At 46.8% G+C, this 18,925-nt stretch overlaps 2 protein-coding genes and 1 long non-coding RNA gene across 6 annotated transcripts in view; 2 read left to right on the top strand and 1 right to left on the bottom strand.

Moving 5' to 3' along the window:
• Positions 1–18,925, top strand: part of LOC310746067 (polypeptide N-acetylgalactosaminyltransferase 4-like) — a 112,143-nt gene that overhangs the window by 30,203 nt on the left and 63,015 nt on the right. The gene's annotated exons all lie outside the window — the stretch shown is intronic.
• CDC25A (cell division cycle 25A) lies at positions 1,284–17,918 on the top strand. The gene is made up of 15 exons (XM_083579832.1): positions 1,284–1,731; positions 2,736–2,818; positions 3,740–3,791; positions 4,286–4,322; positions 5,432–5,533; positions 6,285–6,392; positions 7,009–7,152; positions 8,471–8,548; positions 10,919–11,071; positions 12,137–12,238; positions 12,332–12,394; positions 12,618–12,716; positions 14,272–14,402; positions 15,102–15,213; positions 15,712–17,918. The coding sequence occupies exons 1-15, from the start codon at positions 1,571–1,573 to the stop codon at positions 15,850–15,852; spliced, it is 1,566 nt and encodes a 521-aa protein (XP_083435958.1). The 5' UTR covers positions 1,284–1,570; the 3' UTR covers positions 15,853–17,918.
• Positions 5,319–13,728, bottom strand: LOC310746377. The gene is made up of 2 exons (XR_014540686.1): positions 13,396–13,728; positions 5,319–5,513 (listed from the first exon to the last, which is right to left on the bottom strand). It is a non-coding gene; the product is annotated as an uncharacterized lncRNA (long non-coding RNA).

Genomic DNA, 18,925 nt, shown 5'->3' with positions numbered 1-18,925 from the left:
TTGCACTTTGACGTGCTTTCAGACTGCTAGGTGAGCAGGAGCAGGGACCAAGCAACGGGAGCTCACCCCATCGCGGGGATTCGAACCGCCGACCTTCTGATCGGAAAGTCCTAGGCTCTGTGGTTTAACCCACAGTGCCACCCGCAAAATCTTGGCATTTATTAATATATTGGGTTTAAGGTGGGGAGGGGGTCATTCCCCCAAGCTTGTAACAATGTAACTGCTGCTTAAGGTAAAGGTACCCTTGACAATTAAGTCCAGTCACGAACGACTCTGGGGTTGTGCGCTCATCTCGCTCTGTAGGCTGAGGGAGCCGGTGTTTGTCCGCAGACAGTTTTTCCGGGTGATGTGGCCAGCATAACTAAGCCACTTCTGGTGAAACCAGAGCAGTGCATGAAAATACCATTTACCTTCCCGCTGGAGCGGTACCTATTTATCTACTTGCACTTTGACGTGCTTTTGAACTGCTAGGTTGGCAGGAGCAGGGACCGAACAACGGGAGCTCACCCCGTCACAGGGATTCGAAGGCTGTGGTTTTACCCACAGCGCCACCCATATCCCCATTTGTCCATAAATTGTCTGTAAATAAATAAACCCTTCTATATATACAATTCTTGTCTGTCTATATATTATTTGCAACCACCATTGGTTGCTTTGATTACATTGTACATTGTACTTCTTATCGTCATTATTATTATTATTCCAATAATTATATTTATATAATTATATTTATAGAATTATAATTTATTTATATCATTATAATTTATTAAATTATATTTATATAATTATAAAATATTTATATTTTACATTATGAAGTTTATTTCAATTCTACTGGTTTCTCTATTTCACACACATCTTTCCTATGGACAACATAAACTTCTCCCATTCTTTTTGAAATGTTCCATAACCTTGTTGTTCAATTTTCCCCGTTAATTTGGCTATTTCCGCGTTGACTATCTCTCTATGGTCGCACGTGGCCCCGCCCCTTCCGGGCGCGAGGGCGGGATTTCCCTTCGCTGTCCCGCCTTCAAGCTGTGGGGGGGGGCGGGAAGAGCGGCCTTAAAAACACGCGGTTCATTTCGCGGCGTCTTCCTCCAGCACCCGCCCCCTCTCTGCCATTGGTGGTTCGGGAGGGAGAGCTTCCCTATTCGCCCTCCCGCCCCTCCTTCTTCACAGAGGGGCGGGGTCCGGAGCCCGCGAAGCGAAGGACGTTGTCGCGGTTCCTTATTGGCTACCTCGATAGCGAGTCCCCTCTTTCCCATTGGCCAGGATGACGAGGACAGGGGGCGGGAAGCAAAGCGAGGCGGGCTGCTGCCCTGCTATTGGCCGCTCTCACTTTTGGCGGGAGGGCGCGAATCGCCGCCGCGCGCGCGAAGTGGGCGTCTCCCGGAGGAAGGGGCGGGGCCTTGCCGCTCTTTCTCCAATGCGCGCGCGCTCTTTCGGTTTGCTCCGCGTTCCAGGCCGAGGCGACGTCGACGGCGAGGCTCATTCCGCCTCACAGCGCTGAGGCGGCAAGAAGCAGGGGGTCCCCGCTGCCGCCGGACCGACTGACTCCCCCCAGCCTCGCCTCATGGAGCCCGGCGGCCTTGCCCCGCCGAGGCTCTCTCACCGCCGCCGCCTCCTCCTGCAGGACCAGCCGCGCTTCCCCGCTCCCAAGGGTCTCGGAGGCCTCCCCGAACCCGCCGGCCTCGCTCGCGCCGCCGACCGCCGGAGGAGCCTGGGCTGCGGCGGGTAAGGCAGGCGGCCGCCCTCGACTTGGGCGCCTCACGCCTCGCTGCGGGGTGTTGGGGGCCTTTGTACCGCTCGACGCCGCAGAACTCCAACTCCCATCATGCTTTGCCGTCGGCCTCGCTCGCTGGGGCTGATGGGAGTTGGAGTTCGGCGACGGCGCACACCTGGCTTTAGAAGCTGCTTCGTCTAGCCATCGAGCTACCTGGGTGGGACTAAGTATATAATCCAAATAGGGCTATTATTATTATTATTATTATTATTATTATTATTATTATTATTTATTATTTCTATTTATTATTATTATTTCTATTTATTATTATTATTTCTATTTATTATTATTATTATTATTAATTATTATGCCGCGCTCTTCCTCTGAAGGAGGGCAAGGTGGCGTACATGGTTCTCCTCGCCACGTCTCTCTCTATTTCTCTATTTCCCCCTTTATCTGCACACACAACAGCCCTGTGAGGCAGGTTAAGCTGAGAGAGAGCGACTGGCCCAACGTGAGCTTCATAGTTCAGTGGGGAATTGAACCCTGGCCCGGCACTAGACCAGTTTGAGCCTCACCCTCCTGTTTTAGAATTTGCTAGAATAATAATAATTGCTTATTATTTTGCTGTTTTATTTATTTCATACGCTAATATTACACCATTTCTCCAGGGAGTTCAAGGTGGTTTCCGTGCTTCCTCTCCCAAATCGCTCCATTTTTTTCTCTCAGCCTTTGAGGTAGATTAGGCTGGCCAAGTGACATAGCCCATGGTCACCCAGTGAGCTGAGTGGGGATTTGAATGCTAGTATTTCCAGTTTATGATAGCCAATTTGCCCCCCTGGTTTTCTTAAGTACGTAACTGATCTCAGCATGGAACCGCTTTTATGCTGCATTTTTTATTTATGTACTTTTGTTTGTGTTTCTGTAAAGTGGCATTATGTTCCATTTGGTTGCCCTGAGAAGACTTCTTCACAATGATGTGTGATGTGACAGTAATGTATCTGATTATTTGCAGCTCAAGTGAAAATTGTGTACAAACGTCGGAAGAAAAGAATGTCAATCTGCAAAGGACGTCGTCTTCTGAATCTACAGATTCAGGTTTGTCTGCCTTCAGCCATAATAATAATAAATTTTATTTATACCCCGCCCTCCCCAGCCAAGACTGGGCTCAGGGCGGCTAATAACCAATAATAAAACAAGTTGATTAAAATGCAATTTAAAAAACAAGATTAAAATGCAACATTAAAACATTAGGATGTAGCCTCTTCACAGTAGGAGAAAGGAAAAATAAAGAGGGGGAGGGAATCAAATTGATTCTAAGCCAAAGGCCAGGTGGAACAACTCTGTCTTACAGGCCCTGCGGAAAGAAATCAGATCCTGCAGGACCCTGGTCTCATGAGACAGAGCATTCCACCAGGCCGGAGCCAGTGTTGAGAAGGCTCTGGCTGAGGCTAATCTAACTTCCTTAGGGCCCGGGACCTCTAGGGTGTTGCTACTTATGGACCTTAAGGTCCTCCGTGGGGCATACCAGGAGAGGCAGTCCCTTAGGTACAAGGGTCCTAGGCCGTGAAGGGCTTTAAAGGTCAAAAACTAGGCGCTTACTTGATTGGTCCAAATGTAACTTTCTTATCCAAATGATTTGGAGGATTGGGAGCATGTTGTAAGCCAGCACTCCCAGTTCTTTCCTTGATTTCCTGGTTTGATTCCACCATAATTTCCCTGAGCCAGGGCAATGGTGGCCTACAGATCAGGACTGGAAGCCCAGTTCTAACAGCGAGTTCTATCTCAGTTGAGATGTAACATCATTGTTTTTCTGATTGGGAGAAAGGGGAACACTACGATCCAAGACTTCGTATGAGCAGCCAAACCATAAGATGGCTGTTATATGTGAACAGTAAGCTTCAATATGTCAGCAGTCCATTTACGTAATGGGAACAGTACTGACCTAATATCTTTGTCTGCATGTTTTGTCACTTTCTACAAAAATCTGTGCAAGCTGTAAGATGATTTCTTTCACAGGTTGCTGTATGGATTCTCCTACCCAGCTCGGCATGAAAAATCTTGATGAAATGTATGTAGAAATACACTGGGGTTTTGTTTTTTTTTGCTTGGGGTTTTGTATGAAACTGGTTCAGGGCATTCTCAAAGAGTCTGCTTTGGAGCAGCTTGTGTTAAGCAAAAAATGCATTTGGAAGGTGTGAGAGTATTGACTTGAGTATTTCAGAACCCTGGTACTTCAAATTAGCAAGACTGGTGTAAAACGTTCTTGGTTGTAGCTCTGTAGCTAAGGCTGCATGATAGGTTCCCCTCTGTTTCCTGGCACAATATTTATGGGAGTGTCTCATTCTTAGACTTTAGTACTCACTCACCAGGGCATAGGAGAGGGATGTTTATGCACTCTCACACTCAGGAACATGTCACGCTTGCCAGAATGTTGGGTCACTGTCAGTGTGATATTATTTTAGCTAAATGAGTCATTACTAGGTAGTCTATCATTTTAGCTTGGATGTTAAAATTTAACTTGTAAATCTGTGTTAAGGCATGTGCATCTTTTTGTTCTTGCAGTTTTAGAGTGCCCATGCGAAGAATGCACTCCCTCCCGGTAAGTGAAGCTTAGGAAGGAAACCATCCTTTGTCCCTTTCTCAGCTGAGTTTCACACTATGCAGAACTGTCAGATTATGTAAACTTAATTAATAAAGCTTGAAAAGTCCTGCATGTTGTCTGTCAGGCTCCTGGAAATCCCAATGTTGACATTAAGGGATTTTAATATCTTGCACAGAGCTGGATTCTTAGTGTATTTTTGGTTTAATTTTGCACACACCTAATTTAATGACTGATTATTATTAATAATAGTAATTATTATTATTCGTATCCCACCTATCTGACTGGGTTGCCCCAGCCAATATAGCTTCCAGTATATATAAAAACATAATAAAACATTGAACCTTAAAAAGCTTCCCTATACAGGGCTGCCTTCAGATGTTTCTTAAATGTTATATAATTACTCATCTTCTTACCTGATGGGAGGGCATTCCACAGGGTGGGCTCCACTACCGAGAAGGCCCTCTGCCTGGTTCCCTGTAGCTTAACTTCTTGCAGTGTGGGAACTGCCTGAAGACCCTCGGAGCTGGACCTCAGTGTCCTGGCTGAACAGTGAGGGTGGAGATGCTCCTTCAGGTATACTGGGCCGAGGCCATTTAGGGCTTTAAAAATCAGCACCAACACTTTAAATTGTGCTCAGAAACACACTGGGAGCCAATGTAAAATATGTATGTACTCTCTGTCATCCTTAGGCACGTTCACCTGAAAAAATTACAGCCTTGAAACTTGCAAGCTTCCTTAATATTGCATTGGCAACCATTAATTTTAAATGATGAATTTTATGAAACAACAAATGCAATAGTTATTTTTCCCCCCATGGAAAAACAAAGCCCTGGAAAATGTTCAATTTTAGAAATCCTTCTTCCCTACATCCCTGGCTCTTGTTCCAGGTCCTAGCCAGCTCTGCCCATCTCCCAGTTCCAATCCTCCCCTGTTTTCTTTTTCAGCTAGCGTGCTGTGGTCCATGGCTACTAAGAACACTCAGTCGTCATTGGCCCAGATTTTATGTTTTTTAATTGAATTGGGTCCTGCTGTTCTGTTGGTTGCTCCTCATGACAAAAGAGGAGAGCTGGAACCTGACTCTGCATTTGCTTCTCTCGCCTTTGCAGCAGAGCCTTTTGGGATGCAGTCCTGCTCTGAAGAGGAGCCACTTAGATTTGCTCAGTTGTGATGTCTTCCAGGGATGTGGCCCTGAGGACAACAAAGAGAACGTAAGTTTATTTCATTGAGTTCCTCATCTGGGGAAGATGGCCATGGCTATGCCCCAAGGGCTGGAACTGACGTCCATATGTAAGAGGGAAGTGTAACAGGTTAGAGTTGTAAATGTGTGTTGCTGCAGGCACTGTGTTCCAGCTTAAGTGCTTTTTGCTGTTGTAAAATCCTAGATGTGAAATACTTGATGGAATGCTATTGGTAGAGTATTCATTTGGATATTTACAGGAGCACTTTCCGTGTGATAAGAGTAACTTCAGCCAGTGTGTTGAAAATCATACTGAATTGCTTCAGCCATTTTACTCCTTCTGTTTCCTTCCTAAGGTTGCTGGAGAAGTGCCCCAATTAGTTTTTGTGTTTGAATCTGATGCTGTTTGTCCCAGGGTGGTGGTAATTTTTCTTTGCACTGATGTATTCATGGAGAACTTAGAGCCATGATAAATAACTGCATGTGGTGCTTCATTTAAATGTGAATAGGCATACATTTTAAGCTTTGCCTAGGTGTTCCACCCGAGATGCAAATCAAGTCTCTGCTATGGGCTGAACTTAATTTCATTATAGGAAGGTGAGTGGGGGTGTAAAAGGTTACAGAAAGACTGGGTGTGGTAGAACAAAAGAGCTGATCAAGATTAGATTTCTCTTGAACGCTGCAGGACTCTAGACCAAAGACTCTAGAACTGCAGGTTTATTTCCTGACCTTTTGAGCTCTAATGAATTGGTAAAATAGTTGTCTTGTTCCCTTTCCCTAAGGAACCATTTGAATTCAAAAAGCCAACAAAGCCTGCTTCTCGTACCTGTCTGCGTACCTCTTCCCTTGAAGATGAAGGGTTGAGGCAGGAGCCCGCCACAACACTTTTGGTATGTACTACTAGTGTAGTCTCTGTGTTCAGCCTTGAGATAGAGCTTCCTGTCCCAGAATGTTGTGGTGCTAACTACTATGCCCAAACCTGGGACCAACTCAGTCAGAAATGGCAGGAGAGCCTCAAAAGGCAGAAATACTTTTAGAAATCAAGATTTGGAAAAAACATGCTTCTGCATCAGGTGCCAGATTGTATGCTCAGCTCTGTGTACGCCTGCAGTTTCTAACAAACTGCATGGAATGAGACAATGTGCTGAAGAGTACAACTTGGAGGTACACAAACCAAGTGAGTCTTCATTATTTGCACGCCATGAGGACACTGGACAGGCGTCGCAGAGCCCTCATGTAATTATTTGGCAAGATCTGATTGTGGGAGGCCACACCTTTCGGCATCTTGGTTTTGCAAGCAGATGAAGCTGATTTTTAGGCAGCTGGATCTATGCATTTAGTGTATTTGGGTTTCCAGAGTTGTGATTCTAGAGGAGAGCTACCCAAGCAAGCCAGGAGAATGCCCTGTCTCTTTATTCCTCTCCTAAACTTTGCCTCAGAGTGAAGCCATAATCCTATGAGGGAAGACTGAATGAATGTTGACCAATAAAATATCATTTGTTTTAGTTTCATAGTGGAAAAGTTGACAACTATCAAGAAAGTTTTAGTCCAGCATTTCTGAGGCCACTGTCTCGAGGGGCCTCAGAAACCGAGGAAGATGATGACGATGATGATGGATTCTTAGAGATAATGGATGGTCCAGATGTCTGCGTAAGTGATGATGAAAACACCTCTGTATTAAATACTTAAAAAACTAAAAGTTCCCCAGCTAGGTGGTTTGTGTTGGGTACAGCCATTTTCAGCCTGTCTAAAGATGGCCAGCACTGTAGATACTGCACTTGATAACTGATATAAGTAGGCTTTTTCAAATTCCTTGGTTTGCCTATTTTGGGTGAAAATATGGAGATAAGATGGGACGCGGGTGGCGCTGTGGGTTAAACCACAGAGCCTAGGACTTGCCAATCAGAAGGTCGGCAGTTCGAATCCCCGCGACGGGGTGAGCTCCCGTTGCTCGGTCTCTGCTCCTGCCAACCTAGCAGTTCGAAAGCACGTCAAAGTGCAAGTAGATAAATAGGTACCGCTCCGGCGGGAAGGTAAACGGCGTTTCCGTGCACTCCTCTGGTTCGCCAGAAGCGGCTTAGTCATGCTGGCCACGTGACCCGGAAGCTGTACGCTGGCTCCCTCGGCCAATAAAGCGAGATGAGTGCTGCAACCCTAGATTCGGCCACGACTGGACCTAATGGTCAGGGGTCCCTTTACCTTTTTATGGAGATAAGAGGACTTGAGCAGTAACCTCTCTTTTTTTAGTAATTCATTGGTTGGTTGGGTTTCCAGCAGCTTTCATCAGTAACACATAATTAAACAGAGCTAAAAGGCTCCTGCCTTGCTGCATAAATGCAAAAAGTGATGATACCGAATAGCCTACCAGGGGAAGGAAATTCCAAAGATGTTGTGCCACGGGAAAAGCGTATCCTTAGTCAGACCCTTTTCACCACAGGAGCAGGTGGAACACAGAAAAGGGCTTTTGAAGCACATCTGTGGGAAAGCAAACTCAAAATGGGAGGGAGCAATACTGCAAATAGTTGAGGCCAGCGACTTTTGGCCCACCATGTGTTGCTAAGCTTCCACTTACTTCAGTGCTGACCAATGGCCATGCTGACTGCGGGTGAAGAGATTTGGAGTCCCAACAAAATCGGGTATTTCTCACCCCTACCCTGTCTCTGAATTTAAAGATGAATACCAGCCCTTCTGACTACTCTAGGAAACAACACTGAAGCCCCATGCACATTTTGCAAGTTGGGTGTGATGTATTCATTGAAATTTGACCCACACAGCAAACTCAACACTATTTTGGTTCAGTGGACATTTCTGAGTAGTCTGCAAATGCACTCCACATATAACTTATGACAATAATTTAATTTAATCTTGATAAGTGGCAAAGTCCCTCCTGTCCAAGAAGAGTCACCATTTCACTTGCTACTAATGTTGTTTTCCCTGCTTAGTAACTGACCTTTTAATTTTATTTTAGAATGATGGTGAGATGCCCTCTGACGTGGCCAGCCTTTGGACAGCTCCTCTAGTCATGAAGAACGGGGAGGATGCCCATGTAAGTTGCCCATTTTAGTCTTCATGGAGCCTGAATAGTGCATTTAAAACCCTTTGTTGCTTTCAGTGGAGCTTATTTTCTGATATTCAAGAGGTGTTCGCTTTTAGTGCTGTTTCTCTTGAATACGTTCAAGCATATGAGATCTACTCCACAGTTGTCTATCTGTGGCTTTGGAGCTTGTGTTTCTTTGCTGAAGTGTGTGGTTGTGTGTTCTGGCCAAGATGCAAGTAGAGCTCTCTTCCACTTCCACGGCCATGCCAGTCCTTTTGGATTCCACTTGGTGCCTTACCTTGCCAGGGAGCTCAACTGTGGTGGGAAATGTTGCATTGCTCCTGCAATGGAGGCAGCTGTTCCTTCAGCATTTTCAAAGTGGGTGGATGAGGTATAAGTACCGTAATTTTCGCTCCAAAACACGCACTTTTTTGCTCCTAGAAAGTAAGGGAAAATGCCTGTGCGTGTTACAGAGCGAATGCACTTGACCGGAGCCATGGCTGCCGTCAGTCAAGCAAAGCGGGAGCCACTTGCAGGGCTTTGCACGGCTCTAGCTTTGCTTGCTTTACAGCCAGGAGGAGGGGGGGAGCCAAGGAGGAGAGAGGGAAGGAGAGCCATGGCAGCAAAGCGGGCAGCAGCCGCTTACACGCGAGGAGGGACAGACGGGAGCCATAGCGAGCTGGAAAAAGCGCCCCGTAGCCAGCAACAGCTGCTGCAGCCTCAGCTAGCAAAGGTCCGTGTGCTCTCTAAACGGAGCAATGAGGCTGCAGAGGGACGGCAGGGCACAGGAGGGCTCTGAGCCACGAGCGCAGTGAAAACCAGTAAAAAACTTTTTAAAAAGGCTGCTGGGGACAGGAGGGCACGGGATGAGGGAGAGGGGGAAATTACGATTCTCCCAGCGTCTCAGCTGATCTGCTGAGCAGGACTTGGGTTGCAGGGGATTCGCCATTAGCTGCGTAAAGCAGCAAAGAGGGAGAGAAGGAGCAAAGCGGGAGAGAAAAGGAGCTGCTTACACTGCTGTAAGTGGCTGCTGTCCGGTTGGCTCCTTTAAAGCAACAGTGCTCTTTCCCTCCCCCCTCCCCGCTCAGCTCGCCGAAAAGCTCCTTTTCCACACACCCCACTCGAGCTCTTTCTCCCCTTAAACCCCTCTCCTGCATCATTAGCAGCATCCTTCTCCACCCACCCCACGCGTGTTCCTTCTCCCCTTAAACCCCTCTCCTGCATCATTAGCAGCATCCTTCTCTACACACCCCATGCGTGTTCCTTCTCCCCTTAAACCCCTCTCCTGCATTATTAGCAGCATCGTTCTCTACACACCCCATTCGTGTTCCTTCTCCCCTTAGACCCCTCGCCTGCATTATTAGCCGCATCCTTCTCCACACACCCCACGCGTGTTCCTTCTCCCCTTAAACCCCTCTTCTGCATCATTAGCAGCATCCTTCTCCACACACCCCACGCGTGTTCCTTCTTCCCTTAAACCCCTCTTCTGCATTATTAGCAGCATCCTTCTCCACACATCCCACACGTGCTCCTTGTCCCTTGAATGCTTTTCCTTCCCTCCCCACTTAAAGTGTGGTTACAAAGCACGGATCCAGATGGATCCTCAGGATTTTTGCACTGGGTCACCCCAAGTTCACCATCAGATCACATAGCATATCCATGGCTACAGCCTGCACCAAAAAACACACACGCACCCACTGTTTCATGGGGCTGCAATGGCGCAAAAACGTGGTTACAAAGCATGGATCCACATGGATCCTCAGGATTTTTGCATTGGGCTACCCCAAACTCACCGTCAGATCACGTCTGTGGCCACAGCATGAACCACAAAAATCATACATCCACTGTTTTGTTTAGAATATTTTTTTCTTGTTTTCTTCCTCTAAAAACTACGTGCGTGTTATGGTCAGGTGCGTGTTATAGAGCGAAAAATACGGTAATTACGTGTGGTCGGTTGTTTTTTGTTGATGCCTTTGGCTGCCTGGCAGGGACGCGGGTGGCGCTGTGGGTTAAACCACAGAGCCTAGGACTTGCCGATCAGAAGGTTGGCGGTTCAAATCCCCGCGACGGGGTGAGCTCCCCTTGCTCGGTCCCTACTCCTGCCCACCTAGCAGTTCAAAAGCACGTCAAAGTGCAAGTAGATAAATAGGTACCGCTTCGGCGGGAAGGTAAACAGCATTTCCGTGCGCTGCTCTGGTTCGCCAGAAGCTGCTCAGTCATGCTGGCCACATGACCCGGAAGCTGTACGCTGGCTCCCTCGGCCAATAAAGCGAGATGAGCGCCGCAATCCCAGAGCCGGCCACGACTGTACCTAATGGTCAGGGTTCCCTTTACCTTTGGCTGCCTCGCAGTCCTAATGCTGCTTTGGTTTTTGTGCAGAATAAACAGTGCAGGTTGCTGGGCATGGAAAGCGAGCCGTACAGCATGGCCAAAGCTGCCCTGAAGAGAACGGGGCGATCCCCAGAAGAGAACTCTCCATATTTCATCAAGAGGAAAAGAAACGTCTGCAAGGCATCTTCTGAAGAACTAACGGTTGGTGGCTGAGCACCATACACTGACTGCAGCCTGCTCAATTTGTTTGTGTTCATATTGGACTCTTAACTTCAAGCAAAGCCTGTTTGCCCTTGGTACTGGTTGTGAGAGGTGTGCTGTTTTCTGAAGGGGGTGGGAACCCCTGATCAGCAGGCACTCTTCTAAATCTTGAGGAGGAAAGGGGCTTAATGTGCAGATGGGAACAAATGCAAAGATCCTCAGGGATTTGGTTGCAGAACCAAGCAGGGGCAGGGGTGACTTGGAGGTCTGAGGAAAGGCCCTTAATGTATAGTGGTACCTCGCAAGACGAAATTAATTCATTCTGCAAGTTTTTTCTGCAAATTTTTCGTCTTGCGAAGCACGGATTCCCTGGGTATTAACGGTTTTAAGAAAAAGGAAACAAACTCGCAAGACGTTTTCATCTTGCGAAGCAAGCCCATAGGGAAATTCGTCTTGCGAAGCAACTAAAAAAATGAAAAACTCTTTCATCTTGCGAGTTTTTCGTCTTGCGAGGCATTTGTCTTGCGAGGTACCACTGTATTTCTTAAAATTCCAGCTTATTTCCTTTTCCTTCTGACTTTCTATCTTTCCATGGAGTTCATTGTATTCCTTTGTGATTAAGAGAATCACAATACTAATGTTTTGCTTGAGGTTTACCTTCCTCTAGTTTCAAGTCCTTCCCAACCTTTCTGCTTGTTCTTTCTAGCATACCTTTGGAATCATAGAAAACTGCCACTGCTTCTCCCCGTACTTCCCACACTTCCCCCCTTATCCAGGGGTTCCAAAGTTCCCTTCTCACCAAACCCACCCCTTCAGAGGAACTGGTCTCCCAAGAGCCGCCTCCTGTACTCCGTTCCTCTTTTTCTCAATGCAGGCTTTCAACACACTCTCCTACACCCTTTCTTCCTAACTCCCTTTACACTCTTCATCCTTGAGGTTCTGCAAACCTTTCTAGCTGATCAGCGTAAGCAAAAGCAGTTGTGGAAAGGATGCTTCCATCGCTGCAAGCTTTACATGAACTTGGTCTTCCATCATCTCACATCTGCTTTCCCCTTGTTCCTTTAGAGCCTGGTGCTGATTGACCCAAACTCGTTGTTCGAAAACTCAAGGGAAATAGAGAGCATTTTGGACAATGACGCAAGGGATCTTATTGGAGATTTTTCAAAGGTAATGCTGGTGACCTTTCCTCTTTTGCCATTCTGTGGCTTGTGTGGGACAAGTGCAGCGCGCTCATGTGTTCTGCTGTTTTCCTCACCTTAGGGTTACCTTTTCCATACTGTAGACGGGAAGCATCAAGATCTGAAGTATATTGACCCAGAAATGGTAAGCAGCACAGGCTCTTCTCACAAAAAGAAATGTTTGCTTCACATGGATTGCAAACTTACCGGTAGTTTGTCTGCAGGCCACCTGTGGAGTCCAGAGAAGGCAGAGGGGTGGGGTATTTTCTACGCAGCTAGACAGTTCTGTCAGTTAAAACAAGTATTTTTTTTAAAGTAATGGGGCAACGTCCCCGAGGTCTAATGCTTGACCTTTTCCTCCCCTCCAGATTGTTGACGTGTTGAATGGCAAGTTTTCAAACTTCATTAAGGAATGCGTGATAATTGACTGTCGATATCCCTATGAATATGAAGGAGGCCACATCAAGGTATGGAGGGAGTTCAGAGGCACCTGCTCAAGACTGGCATCCTGATTAATTTGGGCATAAGCAGAAAACATTAGAGTGAATCCCAAAGCTAGTAAAGGTAAAGGGGACCCCTGACCATTAGGTCCAGTCGTGGCCGACTCTGGGGTTGCGGCGCTCATCTTGCTTTATTGGCTGAGGGAGCTGGCGTACAGCTTCCGGGTCATGTGGCCAGCATGACTAAGTCGCTTCTGGCGAACCAGAGCAGCGCACGGAAACGCCGTTTACCTTCCTACCGGAGTGGCACCTCTACTTGCACTTTGACGTGCTTTCAAACTGGTAGGTGGAAAGGAGCAGGGACCAAGCAACGGGCGCTCACCCCGTCGCGGGGATTCGAACCGCCAACCTTCTGATCAGCAAGTCCTAGGCTCTGTGGTTTAACCCACAGCGCCACCCACGTCCCTTATCCCAAAGCTAGGCATATCCCAAATACTAGGCATTGTCACTTCTGACTAAGTTTCAACTTGTGCTGGCCCCTTTCACGGTATCCCAAAAAACACTCATTTCAAAGGTAAGGATTTTTAGGCCTCCTTTGCAGGGAAAGATCCCTTTGGCTGATTTTCCTAAAACGGGAGGAAGGTGTCTTTATGGCAGGGCAGGGGAGAGAGATCAAGTCAGGGGACAGAAGATGTACAGTCTTAACCTTGGAAGTTGAACAGAATCCGTTCCAGAAGCTTGTTCGACTTCCAAAATGTTTGACTTCCAGAGCGTGGCTTCTGAGCCAATTGGAAGCCATGGAAGCCCTGTCGGACATTCAGCTTCCAAAAGAACGTTTTGCTTTCTGGTGGGAGGCTGAACAAAAAGTAACTGCTTTTATACAGAGCCATTGTAGTGACGCCTGAGAGGATGCAGTGATGCTGGAGAAAACTGAATAGCATATTACGAATCTTCTGTTTGGTGTCCTCTGCTTCCAGACGTCCTATTGAGAGCCAGTGTGGTGTAGTGGTTAAGAGCAGTAGTCTTGTAATCTGGGGAACCGGGTTCACGTCTCCGCTTCTCCACATGCAGCTGCTGGGTGACCCTGGGCTAGTCACACTTCTTTGAAGTCTCTCAGCCCCACTCACCTCACAGAGTGTTTGTTGTGGGGGAGGAAGGGAAAGGAGAATGTTAGCCGCTTTGAGACTCCTTAGGGGAGTGAAAGGCGGGATATCAAATCCAAACTCTTCTTCTTCTTCTATTTATAACTTGGGCTAGGGAGGGGAAGATGGGCCACATTAGATTTGATGAAGTGAAGGGCTGTAAGGGCTGACCAAAGTTTAGGATTTCCCCCCAGGAAATAAACTGCCACAGGGGCCAGATTAAACTGACTGGTGGGCCATATTGGGCCCCCGAAACGGACTTTCGACATGCCTGCCTTTTTCATCTTCTAAGACTAAGTTATCGTGACAGATCTCGAGTGGATATGGATACTGTTTTAATGCAGTGTTTGGGGCAACAGGTCTTGTTGTGTGCTGTGCCATAACACGCACACAACCCACAGTCGACCTGCCTTCTCTCACTAGTGTCTCTTCCTTCTCAGGGTGCTGTGAACCTTCACATGGAAGAGGACGTGGAGGACTTTTTGCTGAAGAAGCCCATCGTGTCATCGGACGGCAAACGAGTCATCATCATTTTCCACTGCGAGTTCTCTTCAGAGCGGGCCCCGCGGATGTGAGTACACGAATGCTCCCCTTTGCATAGGTTGGGAACTTGGAGGACTTCCGGTGTTACGTGCAGACGTGATTGGATGGGCAATAATTGATACTTAATAGTGTAGGTGAGAATTGATAGCCCAAGAAGGTAATGAGACTGGGCGGGTACAGGAATGGAAGGGTTTTAAGAAGCAAGCCCTGGTGCATTCCTATGCGTTCCAAGCGTTTCTTTAATAATTGTCTTTCACACAGCATTTTGATGCTTGGCGTCAATATCCCCCTCCTGTTAGAAATGACATCCACGTATTGTTGAATGGTCACTGTAAAATGTGAAGGTTCATTCTTGTTTCACAAGTTGTGTATGTCTTTAAGGGCCAGGGCAAATAATGAGATCCAGTCTTACAGCTGTGAAACATAGCAGGTGCTGCTAGGTTGTGTTAATTAAGCTGTGTCAGCATTTGGGCATAGTATATAAGGAGCAGCACCTAGCTCTCCCATTACCCTGGGGGATTGGTTGGTGGTTGGGTCATGTTTGTTGTTGTTATCTTTAGTGGAAAAGGAGTTTTTGTTTTGTCATTAAAACCTTGTTAAAGTTATTTTTGAGTTCCTTGTTATGCATGGTCTCCCCAGCAAGCTCTCTGCAGCGCTACTAAACTGCATATAACCAACACGTATATCACTTATGGAGGGTTTTGAGGCTCTTTCCCATCTGTTACAGGTGCCGATTTGTGAGGGAGAGAGACCGACTTGGCAACAGCTATCCCACTCTGCATTATCCTGAACTGTATGTTCTAAAGGGGGGATACAAGGATTTCTTCTTAAAATGCAAAGTAAGTGTCTTTTTACCCAGCTTCTGTTTCTCTTTCTTGTGTCTTTACTGCATGAGTACCATGACCTACCTTCCTGAAGCTCAAGGTGGTGTAGATGGTTTCTCTCTCTGTCCACAAAACAGTGTTGTGTGTGAGGGAGTGACTGTCCCCAAACCCCAGACAATTCACTTAATGGCTAGGTGGGAATTTAGCAACCTAGCTGTTGCTGTGTGCAGGTGTTCTTTGTGTAGGGTGAAAAGCAGTTCTGTGCTAGGAAAACCAGAGTTATGAACTCTGTATAAAATAGTTGGATCGAGCGCTTCTTGATTTCCCCCGTCCTGTGTCAACCTAGGGAGAAAGGAAACGTGATGGCTTTTTTAGGTGACAGAAATGGATGCTAAGTAGGACTTCAGCACCCCGAAGATCAGTGCAGAATACATTTATACAAGGGCTGTCAGTGAATCACAAGTGGCCCCAGAGATTTTATGGGTCTTGCATAATCCCCTTTTTTCCTTTCAGAGCTACTGTGAGCCCCAAGCCTATCGCCCGATGCACCACGAAGACTTCAAGGAAGACCTGCGCAAATGCCGCACGAAGAGCAGGACCTGGGCTGGTGAGAAGAGCAAAAGGGAACACTACAGTCGCCTGAAGAAGCTCTGAGAGCCGCAAGAAGGGCAGCCAGATTTAGCCTACCTGCCTGCCCTGTGGGTGAAAGCGAGGACACGTTAACTTCTCCATGTGCCTCGCAGGAATTGTTCACTCCTTGCATGGGCTTTGCTTCACCGTCTACTGAATCATTTCACCCAAGACCAAGCGGAGTCCTTGGACTGCCATATTGCAGGCATGAACCCTTCAAGCGTTTGCGTTCTGTCCGTGAATCCAGGGTTTCCCTGTATGCTTCTGAAGACAATCCACTTAAACAGTGTGTATACGGGAATCAGGGTAGCATATAACTGCCGAGCGGAGTGTTGATCATGAGATTTTAATGTCGATTTTACAAATTGTGCCTTTTTATGTTAGTACAGCCGGATGAAGCTACGTTACCTGTGACTGGGTTTCCTGGGTTGTGTCATGGCCCTAATTTTTGAGCAGGGAGGGGTTTTTTTGAGACCTGACCCCACCCTCTGAGCCGCAGCTCTGATCTTGCCAGCATTCTCTTACCACGTGGCGGAGGGGTGTTGGAAGTATTTTCGTGGAACTTGCATAGGCTTCCTGTAATGAAGTATTTATCTGCTGCCAAAGAGGAAGCTGTTTTATCATGTTCTAACTTATTCTTGGACCTTGTCGTCACCTTAAACCTAGTTGCTTTTTAATGCGTAGGTGTGACATTTTACATGTGCGGCGCCTGGAGTGACCTGGTGCCAAAACAGCTTGTCAGTGTTCAAATGCAAACTGCCGTCCCTGCATATATACAGTCACACACCCTGTGTGCTCGGCTGTGATTGTGGCATGCTTCTAGGGCAGCCTCAACCTCATGCCCTCCAGATATTTTGGGCGGCAGTTCAGCCTGGGACAGGTGGCTGTTACAGTTCAGAACATCTGGTGGGCACCAGGTAGGCGAAAGCTGACATAGAAGGTAAATCTGGCCTGGATAGATCATGCTGTGTGTTTCTCCTTCCTCCAACTGTCCCCAACAGAGGTTTGCTAACCCTTTTTAAAGAATTTGGCTCCCAAGTCACTCCCTGATGCCTTATTGGAAGGGTGCTGGGAGGTAGGATGGCAGTGAGTCTTCATCCGCCCAGTGAGGAATCAATGGCTTTCCTCTTTTAAGTGTGTAAGTGACACAGCTGTTTGAGGAGTGTTGGCCAAACCAAATTCCAAGCTGCTTTAAATTGCTCTAGTTACCAGTGTAAACCCCGGGGGGCAGAAGGAGATGGAGTAGCTCAGAGACTATGTTGTGCCTGGCCAGAAAGTATTACAAGCCAGCTTACTTCTAAACATTAGGGGGAGAACAAGTGTTTTTTAGGGGGAATTAGTATTGCAAGCTATACTTTTCCGTAATTGTGTTTTGGTCTATGAAACAAGCCTTCAAATATTATAAGAAATCAGTCAGTGGCTAAACTCAACCATGAGGCTGGGACGTTTTCTGCTTCATATTTGTGCAGATGTTTGGTTTTTGGCGATGTTGTTCCATATACTCAAACCCTTTGAGCTGTGATGCAATTCCGTGTCTTCATCAGATCTAAAATACCACCCCCTAGTTTGTTTGCTCTGTTGTTACTTGGCCTCTGTGCAGGTGATCAGCAGATACCTCCAAACGGGGCGGGATTAGGAGGCTCACTTCAATGCAAGCCAGTCCTCCCATTCAGTGTTGAGGAAGGCTGCAGCCTTCAACCAGATGGGGTGCTTAAATGGGGTGAATTGCCGTAGCGGAAGTCCAGGCTTTTGCCCTTTCTGCAACAGGGACCAGCGGTCTGCCAGACCATTCTACTGTTTCCTTGCTGGCTGCTTCCTGTGAACATTCCCAAAAGTGTTTATTTCACCTCCCCAAAGCGCACACTTCCTGGTATTTGGATATGTATTGTTTGTTCAAGTTGCTGTTTGTCTTTTTAATTTGACATTTGCACATAATTCATTTAAGGGTAGGAAAAGCAGTGTGCTTTTTAATGTATTGTGACTTTTTTGAAGGGCGACGGGGACATTTTAAACGACACTGGTCCTAATAAGGGCCTTGGCTGAAACCACCTACTTCTGTGGCCTCGGGAAATAAAATGCCCAATACACAATCTCTGTTTCTTTTGCCTTTGGAGCAACTGGTACTCAATATGGTCTAAGGAGAGAGGCCTGTCAAAAACACCTGATAAGACCGTACAAAATCTGCATGACGTTTTGGTGGGATTAAATCACAACTTTAAGTTTTAAGTAAATTGTTTTCTGATTTGCATGTGGATTTAGGAGGGGCTGATGGGTGGTAGAAGGCGAAGGCCCTACTTTGGGTTTGCTGGAGCACGTTGTGCAAACTTCAGCTTCTCGGTACATTGAACCTTCTCCTTTTAATGATTTGTCTTTCCATACCATGTGTGTTTAATTTTGCTGGTGGAGATGACTTAAAAGTGAGGGGGACGAGATGCCGGGGCCAACGAGTCCAGAGCTGAACGCCTGCTGAGTTCTTGTTCAGTAAGCCTTGACTGGTCCTTATTGCCTCTTAGGCAGGATCTTTTAGAGGGAGTCCCACCCAGATGGAGACTTTTATGCTTCTGCTGCGATTGGGATCAGGCCACTGTGCTCTCAAATGGCTTCTTGAAAGTTTGTGGGTAGTGCTAAATACCACAGTTCCATCTGCTCATATTTGACTCTACATTTGTCAGTTCTGACATTGGCAAGTTGTTTAAAGATAATCTAACAGAAGAATTTTCATCTGTTCAAGAGAAGCTGTGGTATTTTGAAAGAGATGGCATGCTGCAATTACTTAATTGGTTAATCTGTTTAAAAGCAAAAGACTACTAACAGTTCCCCCTAAGGAGCTGGTTGATGCTTCCGTTTCCAGTGATGCTATGGGTCTATGCTGTGTGTGTCCAAGTCCCCACTTGGTGGTGCTGCTGTTCCAAGCTCTAAAAATCTTGTGTGTTTCAGCTCTGTGGGCTAGAAAAGGAGTTGTACACTTGTTCATTATTCCTTCTCGCAGTGGCCTTGTGACTGTTCACCATGGTTCCTGTATTTACAGAAGGTGATTTGTTCAGGGCAATCTGTGATGCGTGTTGTTGACAGAGGATTTAAACTTCTACCTTTTTTT

Source organism: Podarcis filfolensis (assembly GCF_964270895.1).
Source record: "Podarcis filfolensis genome assembly, chromosome: 12".
Classification (NCBI taxonomy): Eukaryota; Metazoa; Chordata; class Lepidosauria; order Squamata; family Lacertidae; genus Podarcis; species Podarcis filfolensis.
Note: the sequence above shows the minus strand (reverse complement) of the source record. Positions and strands in the feature narration are given on the sequence as shown.

Coding starts and splice junctions, on each gene's coding strand:
- CDC25A (XM_083579832.1), top strand. CDS start 1,571: ATGGAGCCCGGCGGCCTTGCCCCGCCGAGGCTCTCTCACCGCCGCCGC. Junction 5,534..6,284: donor CTGAGGACAACAAAGAGAAC/GTAAGTTTATTT, acceptor CCTTTCCCTAAG/GAACCATTTGAATTCAAAAA. Junction 11,072..12,136: donor CATCTTCTGAAGAACTAACG/GTTGGTGGCTGA, acceptor TTGTTCCTTTAG/AGCCTGGTGCTGATTGACCC.